The 14,705-nt window shown below is 38.2% G+C and overlaps 1 protein-coding gene across 1 annotated transcript in view; it reads right to left on the bottom strand.

Moving 5' to 3' along the window:
• PTAR1 (protein prenyltransferase alpha subunit repeat containing 1) overlaps positions 1-14,705 on the bottom strand; it is a 59,548-nt gene that overhangs the window by 19,221 nt on the left and 25,622 nt on the right. Inside the window, exons 4-5 of the mRNA XM_037157593.2 lie at positions 5,286-5,390; positions 3,265-3,478 (exon numbers count right to left, since the gene is read on the bottom strand). Coding sequence (XP_037013488.2) covers positions 3,265-3,478; positions 5,286-5,390 — 319 coding nt within the window. The remainder of the gene's footprint in view (positions 1-3,264; positions 3,479-5,285; positions 5,391-14,705) is intronic.

The raw sequence follows: 14,705 nt of genomic DNA, 5'->3' as shown, positions 1-14,705 counted from the left end.
GCAGGGCCATATATGATAATTCTATGTTTAATTTTTTAATTCTTTTTTTAAAAGACTTTATTTACTTTTATTTTATCATTTTTTTTTGCTGATGTGCTTTTTTAAAATATATTTTATTGATTATGCCATTACAGCTGTCCTATTCCCCCCCTTCATTCCCTTCCACCCTTTTTTAGGAAACTCCGAATTGTTTTCCATATTGGCTACACCATTTCACATTCCTACCAGCAGAGTATAAGTGTTTCAATTTCTCTATATCCTTGCTAAGACTTGTTACTGTCTGTCTTTTTTTTTCTGTCTTTTAAATTTTATCCACCCTAGCTGTTTGTGTAGTATCAGACTGTGGCTTTGGTTTGCATTTCTTTAATGGCCAATGATGTTGAGCATCTTTTCATCTTTACATTTGTATATCAACTTTTAATTGGCTAGTAACAATCTCTGCTCATCTGTGAGTCTTCCCAGTCAACCCACCCTAAAAAAACGAGACTATTTTAAAATTTACTTAATTATGTTCACTTAAACACACAAACATCACAGGGAATATACAACAGAAAATTAAAACCTCTCATAAGTCCACTTTATAGACTGACAAACACTCTTTAGTCTCCAACCATTTTTTTGAACAGAAAACTAACACGTGCCTATTATAGAAAATAGAAGAAAATATATCCATCACGGCACTGTGTGTTACAATATGCCAGGTACTGTTCTAAACATTTTAAAGTCACATTTAATGCTAATAATATATGTAATGAGAATATATATTGTTTATATCCTTATCCTAAAACAAACATTTTTCTTCAAGTAATCTTCCAAAGTGTGATTTATGTTATAAAACAAAATATTCCCATATATGTGGGTGTATGTATGTGTGTATCTATATATTTGGTTGCTGTTGTTGTTTTTAAGCTGCTCTGGGCTACTGGTACTTCTCTGATTACTTTCTCTAATAGGCAAAGCACAGCACGACACGATCTCCTAGCCCAGCTCAATAGCCCGGCTTACAACAGCAGAAAGGTGATTTTGCAAATCCAGCCCTCTTCACTGAGAGTGAGACACTACTGTGTGAGGGCAGTGAGGACAGGAAAAGCACAGAGTCTCCGTAACGGCAGGGCAAGCTGACAGCATGTGAGCAGTGGGCCCAAGCAGCTGAGTCAACACACCACTAATGAATTCTCATCTTCAATATCAGATGGTTTCAAGTAACCAAGAATTTCATCTTGGCCCCAAGTTCCTGATTTTGTGGGGACGCCACTGGAAAAGGTTCATATCAACGCAGGAAAGCTTCCAAAACCTGCTCAGCTCACCTGGACTTGGCCTTCCCTCTTTATCCTCAGCTCTCCTCAACCCCCACATACGACAAGCCGTGAGGCTGACATGACTGGCTCTAAGCACTCAATAGCCCCCCTCTACCCACCGGGTAACTTGTATTCATTCCTCCAGACTCCCAACAGTGGAGCATTCCTCCCCGTGACAGCTGCTCCAACGAGCCCAACCTGGATGAGGAGTGATCTCTGTGCTCCCACCTGTACCTTGGGCTTCCCTCGGTGTCTGTAAATGTCACACTGCTTTGTAACTGTTCGGGTATCTGCTTCCTCCACTACATTTTCAATTTGTTTAGAGCAAGCTCTTTGTCTTTATGTCACACTCAACGTACAGGACAGTGTCTGGAAATCACAGGGTTTCGTACATTTTCAAGAGCAAACTGCAGTGAGTGGACCTAGCAAACTGGTAGCCAGTTTCACCTAAATTTCTATGGGGAACAGAAAAAGAAACTAAAATGTAGTGAGCCTCTGCTATTAGGTGCCCAGTACTTTATACACATTAGCTTAAGTAATTCTCATAATAATCCACGGAGGCAGAAAGTAGAGCCCCCATTGTATAGATGAAAACATTAAAGCTTTATTTCCACATATAGCTAGGAGAGTCATAATCTGAACCCAGGTCAATGTCTGGTACATAATTCTGTCTTAGCACTTTACAGTTCATTAGGTGTCCTCCCCTCCTGAAACATAAAGCCATGTACACTGGAGGGGAAGCACTACTCTCCTAGAATTGCTGGCTTAAAATCTTCTTGAAGGGAAAACTTTCCTATTTCTCTTGGAGGGATCCCTGGCTAGAAAAACAGAGAGAGGAGAGGGAACCTATGAAAGGAGATGCATAAAAAAGAGGATAGTGAGCAAAAGTTAGAGAATAGTTTCTCCATTAATCTGAAAGCATTTTGACCCCTTTGAAGAGTTTCAAGTCTAGGAAACTTTTAGAAAAGTACCCTAGATTCTGATGGCACTGATACTGTAAAAAGGGAAGAAAAAAAATAGAAAAATTGTAGTATGTAAGAAGGAGCACGAAAACTCCTGGTTCTCATTCTATGAATAATAAGTGATGCCAACTGTGGCCAAGTCTAAGCCATTAAAATTCTCCAGTACCTTCCATCTCTTCATTTCTAAATTGAAAGGATTAGACTGTGACAGTTTCCAACCTGGCTCTGCATCCAAATAATACCCTCAGCTTGTGAAAACTACTGATCTCGAAATCCTACCCTAATTCCAAGTCAATAAGGGTGGACCTTAGGAATCCTCTGGATTTTGATAGACTCAGCCAAGTTTGGGAATACCTGGGTGAAATCTTATTCCCTACCCAAGAGATACTGTGAAAAGGCAGCCAGCTGATTCAGTACAGTTAAGTCACATAACCAAAGACCACACACACCAGGAAGTTTCAGCTCTGCCTGGTGTGGTTCAGTGGACTGAACGCCGGCCAACAAACCAAAGGGTTGCTGGTTCGATTCCCAGTCAGGGCACATGCCTGGGTTGCAGGCCAGGTCCCCAGCAGGGGGCACACTACAGACAACCACAAATTGATGTTTCTCTCCTTCTCCTCCTTCCCTCCCCCCCCTCCAAAAATAAATGAACAGAACCTTTTTTTTTTTTAAAAGAAAAAAAGTTTCAGTTCTGTACTGCTTCATAATCCTTCCTGTTTCAGGACAAAATGAGTTATACTCAGTCTCCCTTATTCCTTGCACCTGCCTTTGTTCTACCAATGCACGAGTCTTAAGAGTGACAGAAATGCTGGTGAGGAACACACTTTTTTAATTGCCAGGTAGTCTCCGGAGGTATCAGCTGTCATGGGCCTCTCTAGGCTGCTGGGGTGCGGCCATTAGTTCCTCTAGTTTCCTCCTTCAAAGCTCCTCTGAGGAAGAAATACCATCACTAGATTTAAAGGGCAGGCATGGAGTGTGCTAGGGAGATGCAGTAACAGCCCCACCTTGACATCCAGCTTGGCCAGCTGTTGTAAAACCCAGATGCGGTGAGACCAGGCATTATAGTTGCTTGGGTATCTCCCTGCTGCTTCCCCACAGACCTCCATCTCTTCTTGTATTAGTCGCTGCGTCCTTTCTGTAGGAACTGATCCCAAGTTTCCTTTGGTCGCAAAGGAAGGCAAGCAGGTTTCCTGAATTAGCTGTTGTAGCACCCATCGTCTGTTCAGGTAGCATGTGGAAATGAGAATGAGGAAAGAACATAAACCAGAGAGAAAAAGCAGAGTGTTTTTTTGTTCTTAATTTAACTTCCATTCAAAGATAGAGCAAAATAGTACCTGTCATAAGCCCATTTTGGGGAGATGGTGGGGGGATTGATTTTGTTTTTAACTTTAGTTGCATGCATTGGGGCAGGGGGAGGAACAATAAAAAAGAAACCCTAAAAATGTTACAATTTGTCCAAAAAAGAAAAGAATGTCATCAGTTCCAAAATGGCAACTCCAAAACTCCACTGGGCCAAGAAATGCAAAGGCACCCGGCGTGTGTGTGCACACGTGCGTGCAGGTGCACTTCAGTGGTGGTGATCAGTGGGGCAGAGGATATAGTTAATGGCTAGTAAGTACTAGCAGAGGGATCATGGTTCATGTCTTTAATTCTAGTCTAATGCCTCACCCTATGTGTATTTGTTTGTTTGCAAACAAGAAGCTGCATTATGACAGCTTTCATTAAGCAAAATTTCTGTATTATCACATAGTATCTGGAAGGAAACAAATACAGTAAAATTAGTGAGACCATCATGATTTTAAAATGTCTTTATCCATACATTTTCCTCTTGTCTAAGATTTTCATTAGCATACATTTAAAGGAAGTTCAATAAAGTCTAATCATTTAATGTCTTTAGTTTTAAACATTTGCTCATGAGAAAGTATTCTTTTTGATGAAAAATTTCCGACCTAAAAGTACAAGAAATTTAGTAGGAAAACCCATTTTGTCATTTGTAGATAATAGAAGTTTTTTACTCAACAAAAGCTTGCACTATAAAATATTAGATAAGACAATAGACTGACAGATGCATATTTAAAAATTCCCTTTCTCTGCCCCCACCTATTTCTAGACTTCTCCACACACAATTATATACCTTTCAGAAGTTGGGTATCACAATTTCTACCAAGAAAGAAAATACTACTGATTAGATTATTTGGAGGTAGCTGATTTGCAATGCTAGCCTAAGGCAAGATTACAGCCAAGACACCCTGATACTTTAAGATCCTAAAAGTGCTCAGGATTTAAGTAAAGTTTTAAATGGCTTAACAATTGAGAACAGACTTCCTCAGAGGATTTCCCCACTGACCCCACCGCAAGCTCTCCCTGTACCATTTCAGTCAATACAGTGGTTACTGGAAGTCTGAGAGACAGACTCAGCTGGCCAGCATGTCGAGAAGAGTTCCTATGTGCACTTTGGCTATCTGCCTCAGGCTTTTCACCTAAAAATATTCTTTGCGTTTATGGTCTTAGCAATTTTATCTCACTCTATACACCATTAATTTCAGTGGCACTTATTTTCCTTATTTGGTTACTTTTCCTTATAACCACAATCATCACCACCACCATTTTTACCAAGAGCACAGTTGAATGAATTATAAAACTCAAGTTGCTCATTATATCTGAATATCTAAATGCAATCTCCATGACTCCAGCAGATAGTTAATAACAATGGCTAACATGTACTCAGTATTTCGTATGTGCCAGGCACCATGGTCGTGTTTACATGTATCATCTCATATAAACTCAGGTAGTAACTCTGAGATAGGTGTAATTACTATTTCCATTTCACAAATAAGAAACCTGAGGCTTGAAGGGGTTAATTTCCGAAGATCACACAGGTAGCAAGTGATGTTATCAAGATTTAAATGTAATCTGACATTAAAATTCATGCTCTGACTCAATATGTGACCTGGCTTCAAGTGAATTCTGCGTTTTCTCCAGCCATTCGAAGTCCTAAGAAGCCTATGGTGTAAATTAACCACACCTGTGAATCCATGTTTCTGGACTCTTTGGAAACTTAGTTAAGGCCAGTTTTCCCAGATGTAAATCCTTAATTGGATTTAAAGTGCCAGAAAGGATCAGCTCTTTTCTGTAAAATAAAAATAAAAAGAATGATTACTTTATCTTCCCATCAAAACATATCGCATGGATATTAATATAACCTCACTGAGAAGTAAATTCACAAGAATTAAAAAAAAGAAAAAAACAACCTATCATAAATTTCACACACAGTATAATTAAGAATGAACTCTCATAATCTTAAAATAACAAATAAAAGCTTTAAATCAATGGTGGAACTTAAGTCACCTGTTTGGCAAAGGGGTTTTCAAAAACTTAAAGTCTGACATCAAAATGAGGCAAAAATTGCTCTAGCTTCCTAAGTAGGGCTTTACGGTCTAGTTTATTACGAAAAATGTACATGTACAACACATACAGTATGACTGAAATGTAAGGAAAAAATAATTCATTCAACCACTACCCTAACAAAATTACTATATTTATTTTTGAATTTTCCCTTTTCTCTTTCCTCCTATGCACCTACCTTTTAACATAATTTTATGTTCTTATATCTTTGCTCCTATATGAGCATCTTAAGTGTTCAAATAGTTCTCATTTAGTAGCTACGCCACTAATTAATGATATTCTTTCCTATGGCTACACATTCAGGTTGCTTCCAAGTTTTTGCTACTGTAAAATAATTCTGAAACAGAGCTTTGTGCTTATAACTTCTTTCATTTGTACTATCAGGCAGGGTGAGTGGTCAAAACGTGTATTGCCAGGTGAAATACCTACATGGTTCTTAATATACCAGACCACTTTCGAAATATAAAGAGAAATAAGAGCTGTGAAATTTCTGCTATTTTAAAACTGTTCAAAGCTTTAATGCAGTTATAAAGAATGTCATGCGAAAGCACTCCAACTATTTCTCAGGTAACTTTTTTTTTTAAAGATTTTATTTATTTATCATTAGAGGGGAAGGGAAGGGAAGAGGGAGAGAAATATCAATGTATGGTTGCCTCTCATGTGTCCCCTGCTGGGAACTGGCCTGCAACCCAGGCATGTGCCCTGACTGGGAATCGAACCGCGATCCTTTGTTTCACAAGCCCTTGCTCAATCCACTGAGCTACACCAGCCAGGGCTCAGGTAACTTTTTGATAAGTTCTGCTATTAATTTTCAATGTATTATTACTTTATAATGTAATTAGATCACTTGCTAGTATTAATTAATCCTGTGGTAGGCCTGATTATTCATTTATTTCAGAGAAGTGCAATCCCAACAAACCAGAGCCCAGCTTGTATACCTCACCTACCTATTTAGGAACTAACCCACCTACTCGATGGATTAGTTCCTAAATACCACAGTACATTTTCTTTCCAACAGCAATGTACTATTTCTAAATTTTTACTTTGTAAGAAAAGTAACTTCCTTTCTAATGAAAACACTAAGTGATAATAAATACTTGCATTTTATAATCATTTTAGGTCAGTAATTTCACTCTATAAAATAATTTGAAGGGATACTAAGGTTTATGGCTGCTTTAACAGAGGGATTTATTGACTATTTTTCTTTCAATGTAAGAAAATGTACGTGTCATTAAAAGAATATTTAATACAGAAGCCAATTATGCAACCCTAGACCCTTTTTGTCTGATTAGGGTTAGGGTTAGGGCTTAGAGTACTCGCAACGTTTTGTTCATAGAGTAAGTCAGAATATAGAATAAAAGGAGGCAAAATATTGCCCCGTGTAATTTTAAGTACTTGGTAGAGCACAGTTTCCTTAATGACATCATCACTTGGGACTGGTGAGAAATAGTCTCAGGCCTCATCCCAGACCCACTGAGTCAAAAACTCCAGTGGGGCAAAGCAATGTGTTTCAGTGAGCCCTGTGGGTGATGCACTCTGAAGTTCAAGAACCACTGCTGCAGCCCTGGCCGGGCAGCTCATTTGGTTAGGGCATTGCTCCCATACACCGATGTTGCTGGTTTGAACCCTGGTCTCAGGGCACATGACAAGAATCAACCAAGGAATGCATAAATAAGTGAGCAACAAACCCTTCTGCCTCTGTCTCTCTCTCTCAAAACCAATTACAAACCACTGCTGTAGAGAACTTACTGTATTAAGTGTAATTCACAGTCACTAAGTTTGAAACCTGTCATGTTTACAGCTGCCTAACTACATTCCCACATATGTCTATATACAAAGGGAAATAGAATTTTCTTCCGAAAAGAGGAAGTCACCTTATAACTAAATCTTTACAAAGTCTCTTAAATTAGGGGTACGCTCTTAACTTCTTTATTTTGAACAACAAAGTAGCACTTGGGAAGACATCTTAGCCTAAAACCACCTCAATCAGTAACAGTATATATGGGTGCTTAAATAGATGGTCTAACAGAATCATAAAGAAGGATGCAAACTTTTCATTCCAATTTAATAAATATTCCTTGGGGACAGGATTGAACATTTTAGGTCTCAGATGTTGTCACAGACAGGTTTCAGTTTGTAAAGATCACCTGAAAATGAAATATGGTAAGTGGTTAAGCCACGGCTATCGAATAACCTAGAGATGCAATATAAAAATCAATTGCTCTATTGTATTCAAGCAGGAATCTAGCTTGAGATAAAATTTCTAGTCACATGTGGATTCAGAAAGTGCTATATCTCAAATAACTTAGATAAAAGTAAATATGACGTGCTCTGGAAAACTGGAGTAACTCAAAAAAATTACCTCTTGTGATGACAAAGTCACTGATGTCAGTAGCTACGTGAGGAGTTGGAATAAAATTGTTTAATGAAATGTGAGTAGAAAATGAAAAATTTTTAAGTTAAAATATTTCACATCTTATTTTATAAAATTTAAATATAAATACACAGGATCCAGCACAAATAATGCCCCTTTTTTCATTACAAAATCATAAGCATGTAATTCTATGACATAACAATATCACTCTCAAGTACACCATATGACATTTTAGGTGAAATGTTCATATTAAAACTATAAACTATTAGACCCATATTACTACCCTACCGACCATCCTTAAGCAGGCATTACTTCTGCTGGACCCTGGAATCTGGTTATCATTTCACATACAGATTGGTATTAGCCTAAAACCATTTTTTTGGACTTTTTAATTTAGGAAATGGAGTGCTGCCTTAAGGAGGCTCTACTTTTAGGTGCCGAATAAGCTGTGTTTCTATATTCATCCTACAAGCATTACATGGCAAACTGCCAAGTGGGGAAGAAGAAGTGAAGTGAGGGTCATAAATAAACGTTGAGGAAACTAAGTATGAAAGAAAAAGCATCTGCATTGTTCTGGGAGAAGCAAGGACCAGCGGTAGGAAATAGTGCCTTTTTAACAAGGTGGGAAAAGGGAGTAGACTAAGGAATTTTAGTAGACAATTACAAGTAGAATTATAAAAGAAAAGAGGTTCTTCACACAGATTTTTTCAAGCAATAGAAGTTACTTCTTTAAATTTTTTTGCTATGAAAAAAACTTTTTTGCTATGTATTTTACTCACTGATTAAATAGCATGTGGAAAGTCTCATCATTTTCCCTTGAAACCTCCAGTTCATTGCTATGAAAACCAGCCAATGCTAAAGCTAAAAAACAAAAACAAAAACAAAACAAAAAACCCTCCCACACCCACAGGAGCGTCCGGGGGTTACTAAAGTGAATCAGTGTGTTTTATTTCTCTATATAAGTTATTGCATTTTTATATTCCTAATTTTTTTTTTTTTTTACATTTTTCTCTCCATCTCAAACTACTAGCTACTGCTTCTCTCTGCTGTCATTCGACCCAAGATCTGTAGGAGACCAGGGCCCACGCATATGTTGTCTACGACTAAATCTCCACTGGTTAATTCAGTATCTGGCACATCGCAAACACTGAATGAACACATGCCACCTTTCCCCTCAATCTTCAGTTACTCAGTCTGAAATAACAGTAATGATAATAAGAAAAATCACTCTCATAAAAACTCATTTACTAAACACTTCTCCTGAGTCAGCCATTATGTTGTGATTTGCATATATTATCTAATTTAATTTTCAAAACAGTCCTATAAGTATTATGTTGAATCACATGACATTGCCAACATTTAAGTGCTTTTTAAAATAAACTTTTTATTTTAGAATTGCTGTAAGCTGACCGAAAAGTTATTGGATAGCACAGAGAATTCCTGTATGCCATGTCCCTGGTTCCCTTCATTACTAACATGCTGGTGCATTTACCATAATTGATGAACCTACTGGAAGTCCACAGTTTTTTCAGAATTCCTTAGCTTTTATCGAATGTCCTTTTTCTATTCTAGGGTCCCATCCAGGATACATTACATTTGGCTATTACGTCTCCTTAGGCTCTTCTTGGCCCTCATGTATACCTGATTTTTGACAGCCTGACACAGTACTGACCAGGTCTTCTGTATGATGTTTTTCTCAAGGTTAGATAGACCAGGGCTATGAGTTTTGGAGAGGAAGAGACCACAGAGCTAAGTACCATTTTGATCACATCCCACCAGGGGCACACATCAGCCTGACTTGTCGTTGACGTGGACCTTGGTTACTTGGCTGAGGTGGCGTATGTCAGGTTTTCCCCACTGTGCTTTTTGGAAGGAAGTCACACTTAAGGAGTAGGGAGTTATTATGCTCCACTCCTTGAGGGGGTTATCTAGATAAATTATTTGGAATTCTTCTACATGACAGATTTGTCTATTGTCCTATTTGTTTTGTTTATTTATTCAATCATTTATTGATGTCAGTATGAACTTATGGATATCCATTTTATACTCTGGGGTATAATACAACACTATTTTATTATTCAAGTGGTTCTAGCCTTGGCCACTGGAAGCCCTTTTACATAACCCCATCATAGTGTTTTTGAGCGCCTCCTTACTCTTGGCCCTCTAAGATATTCCAGGCTCATCTTGTATGTTCCCTGCTTTGGTCTTAGAATCAGGCAGTTCCACAAAAAGTCCAGGACCTGATTAAAGAATGGTGTTAGAAACCAGGGTATAGATGCTTGAAATCCAAGCATCATCATCTTTGATCTACAAAGACAATTTCATATGGTGCAATCCAACATTAACTCAATTTTACAGATGAGGAAACTAAATTTGGTAGTGATTTAGTAACATGCTCAAGGTCTTCAAGCTCAAACTGTCAGAACCAAAGATCAGAGCCACATAAAGTTACCAGTTTAAAAAAACAGGCCGTGAGTAAAGGACATGAATCACTGGAACTTGTCAGCTACTCTAGTTGCTCAAAGATGTTCTGTTTACTCTATGTTCATAGACTGTTGGAAAAATAGAACATTATGATGAAATCAACCTCTTCATCAAGTAATTCACCAATTTTCAAAGCAAATTTTAAAAGTACCTATTATTGTTTCTATAACCAGCTGAATTTTTTAACTATATGCATCTCTCTCTCTCTAACCTACAGAGATGGGCTCAAAAGCTTATTCTTGCCTGTATTTCTTTCCTAAGATGGCAACACCTATAAATTGAACTACTAATGTGTTATTCCAGCTTTTAGCAGTTTATAAGATGGTATCAAAATCACTCAATGCTTCCCAGAGTTACTGCAGAAGAAATACACCAACAATTAAACATAAAATGTTGAGTCATTGGTTTGCAAAAGACATGGCAAGGTTGTATCAGCTAACTTACAATGCTGGTTGTTTTTTCCTCGCTATGTATTCAGGATTCTATGTCTTCATCTGTCAATCAGTCTTCTCAATACAAACTAAAATTTACTAGAACACATATCCACAATGCTTTTTTTTTTAAAATCAAGATTTCCTTTCTACTTATCTAACAAAATACTTTCCCAATCTTTCTAGAATAAGTTCAAGATAACCTGCTATTATTGATACAGGGTGCAGCCGGGGGGGGGGGGGCAAAAAAAAGATTTGGAATAGTGTTCAGAATTCAAAGTGTATAGGAATATTGGAGAGACATATAAGATGTCCTCACCCCTTCCCCCCACAGGTGTGAGTTTGGGGAAGGAACAAATAGAGCCAGGGCCATTGAGAGCTGTTTTGCACAGCAACAGTTTTGCAGCTACCCTCTGGAATGATTATTTAACATATCTATAACCTTTAACTGGTTTTATAGATAAGTTAAATAGCTGTGGCCAAGTTTTGGCCAGGTAGAAGGGGGAGCAGCGTGGTTTTCAGGAGCGTGAAAGAGTACCACTCGGCTTTGCCAGAATGGGGACCCTTGCAGCCAGGTGAAGGGAGAGCCACGCGGTTTCAGCAGAGTGGGGACCCCCTCTTGGTGAGGTGAAAGAGGGAGCCACGTGGTTTGGGCAGAGCACGGACCCCCTCTTTCCCAGGTGAAAGGGAGAACCACACAGCTTTGCCAGAATGGAGATCCCTGCAGCTTTGATAGAAGAGGCCCATGCGGCTTTGGGGTGCCCCCTTTGGCTGCATGGCCTGGAAAGCAGGAGAGACTTTGACTGGAACTGGGTACAAAGAACTCTTGCCAGTGGACCATGAGAGGGTGCCACAGTACTTTGGATTAACTAGAGATCCTGCCTGACACAGCTGACGGTACCAGCGGCCTGAAACAGACGTGTGCTCTTTTTCTGATTTACAGTACCAGGAGTTGGGACAGTGGGAGAAGCGGGAGCTGTGTAGGTGTAGGTGTATACCCTAAAGGACTTTGATATTTTAGTGGAGGCGTTAGGCCTGAACAGCATTAAATAAACATTTTGTTTCCTTTTCACAAATCTCTGGCATTGAGAGATATCTTTCCAATTGGTGGCGGACAGAAGAGCTCAGTAGATTTTAGTATTCTGTCCTTGGGAAGGACCCCTGTTCTGTAGCAGTTTTTGGCATCCCTAGGTGGGCCAAATATTGCCCCCCCCAACCTCTTGTTCTGTAACATCATCATTGAAATTAGATTTATAGAGCAATTTCCCTTCTTAAGACCAAACCACACATAATAAAAAAAGTCCATTTCAAAAGACCCATAAAAATTTTCACCTATTCAAATCTTTTATTTACTGATATGGAAACTAAAACTCTTGAGAAGTTAACAGTTTTGTCCAAAGTCACTTGCTAGTTAATTGATGAAATACGACTAAGATCCACATATCTTAAGACTAGGTTCTTTCTTCTTCACTGAATTGCCCGGTAGAATATACAATGAATTATATTTTTAAGGATTTTCAGTTGCTTTCTAACGATGAGGAGTATGAGAACATGAATAAAAACGGCACTCCTACTTCTCTGTTATCCTCACTTCTTTTCCACCGCATTTCATGATTTTCAGTGTCATATCTACAAACTGAGCATCTATTTTGTTCCAGGAACTAGAGTATTAAATGCTGGGGAAAAAGACAAGATGTGGTCCCTACTCTACGAAAGTGCTCAGTTGTAAGTCTATAGGACCTTCCTAAAAATCTCCTTTGCTGGTTCGTCCTCATCTTGGAAAACTCTAGAACAGCGCTGTCCAATTGAAATATAATGTGAGTCACAAATGTAATTTCAAATCACATATGTAACTTCAAATTTTCTAATATCTAACAACAAGCATAAAGTAACACTTTATTTAACTCAATACATTCAAAATATTATAATTTCAACATGTAATCAATATAAAATTAGCAATAAGATATTTTACTTTTGGGGGGTACTAAGTCTTCAAAATCCGCTCTAGTTTGCACTTACACCACATCTCAACTGAGAACCAGTCACATTTTAAGGACTCAGTAGCCACATGTGCCTAGTGGCTAAGCAGTGTCCTAGCTCTCAGTCTTTGGACTAGTTTTCTAACTATACCCACTTCCTTGGGTATCTCAAACAATCTCATGGCTTTAAGTGCCACCTATTTTCTAGTGGTTCCCAAACTTATCATCTGGTCTAGAATTCTCACCTGAACTTTAGGTTCATACACAGCTAACTAGATGCAAATCTAACATCCCCAAAATGAGCTCTTGACTTCCAACCAGCAGCCCCCACTTAAATCTGCTCCTCTTCTAGATGTCACCATTTGAGTCAATGGCAGCTCTGTCCCTTGAGTTGCTCAGGTCAAAAGCCAGGGACAAGCTTCAACCTCTTGGTTCTTTCACATCCAAATTATCATCTGTGTCTTTAAAACCAAATTATTAAATACAGTCAAAGCTTACACAGTTTATAAAATACGTTGAGAATCTTATGACTTCTCACCCCTTCTACTGTCAAGCTGTACTTCAAAAGTCACCAGTATCTCTCACCTAAATTACTGCAACTACTTCTCAACTCCCTAATCACTCCTTGCACCTCTCCAGTCTACACAGGAGCCACTGTTTCAAAACCTAAGTTAAGATATGGTCCCTCTTCAGCTTAAAAACCTTCGATGAATTTGTCTCATCCCAGAGTAAGAGTCGATGCTCCTGAAGATCTACAAAATTCTGTCAAATCTGGCCCATTACTCTCTGGCCTCATTTCCTATGACTCTTTCCCTTACTCATGCCATTCCAGCTACAAAAGCCTCCTTGCCAACACCCAGGGACAGGTTAGGCATGACTGGGGGCTTTTCCACTTGCGGGTCAGTCCACACTGAAGGCTTTTATCTCAATATCCACAGAGACTGATCCCTGACTTCATGTCAGTCTTTGCTCAAATGTCCCACATTTAAAATTGCAAAACCACCCTTCCCATCCTTTGGCCTTCCCTACCCTCTTTTCCTACCTTTTCCTCATAGGATTTGCCAACATTATTATCTATTCTACTTGTGAATGTCCTTATTGCCTTTCTTTCTCTGATAGAATAAAAATTCCACAAGGACAGGGATTTTTGTTTGTCTTATTCTTGGCTCTATTCCCAGTGGCTAGAATGTAGCACACACTAGTTAATAAGTATCTGAAAATGAACATATGTTGTCAAGAATTGTGTGGATTAAATAAGATAAAGTTGTAGTATGGTTCCTAGAATATAGTAGCTACTCACAGACATTAGTTTGTCCCTGCTACTGCAGTGCTTTCCATAAAACAAGAATTCTAAAATTATGTGAATTTTTAAAACCATATCATTCACTCTTTATATATGTGATCATTAATTATTCAAAAGACAACTTTAAAAAGACAGAGAGGTTTCCTAATTTTTAAAAATCAGTTAAACACAAATATTAAAAAATACTAACTTGATGTGATGGTGCTTAAAATTCACAGAATATTCAATAAAGTATTGTTTAAGTCACCTTTAAAGATAAAGATAAAGATAAAGATCTACGACTTTTCCTTATAGGAAAATTTGAAATGTATTCATAATGTTCAAAGGGACTTCACTTTTATTTATCTTTAATTTGTATCCTGCCTTCCTCTAAGAGAATTTGTGTTATCGTCTCAGGAACCACCAGATTTTAAAAACCATACATATAGTTTAACTGAAACAATGAAAAAAATGAACCCAGTCTGAATTT

This window comes from Artibeus jamaicensis, unplaced genomic scaffold (assembly GCF_021234435.1).
Source record: "Artibeus jamaicensis isolate MK-2021 breed Jamaican fruit bat unplaced genomic scaffold, CSHL_Jam_final scaffold_1964, whole genome shotgun sequence".
Classification (NCBI taxonomy): Eukaryota; Metazoa; Chordata; class Mammalia; order Chiroptera; family Phyllostomidae; genus Artibeus; species Artibeus jamaicensis.
Note: the sequence above shows the minus strand (reverse complement) of the source record. Positions and strands in the feature narration are given on the sequence as shown.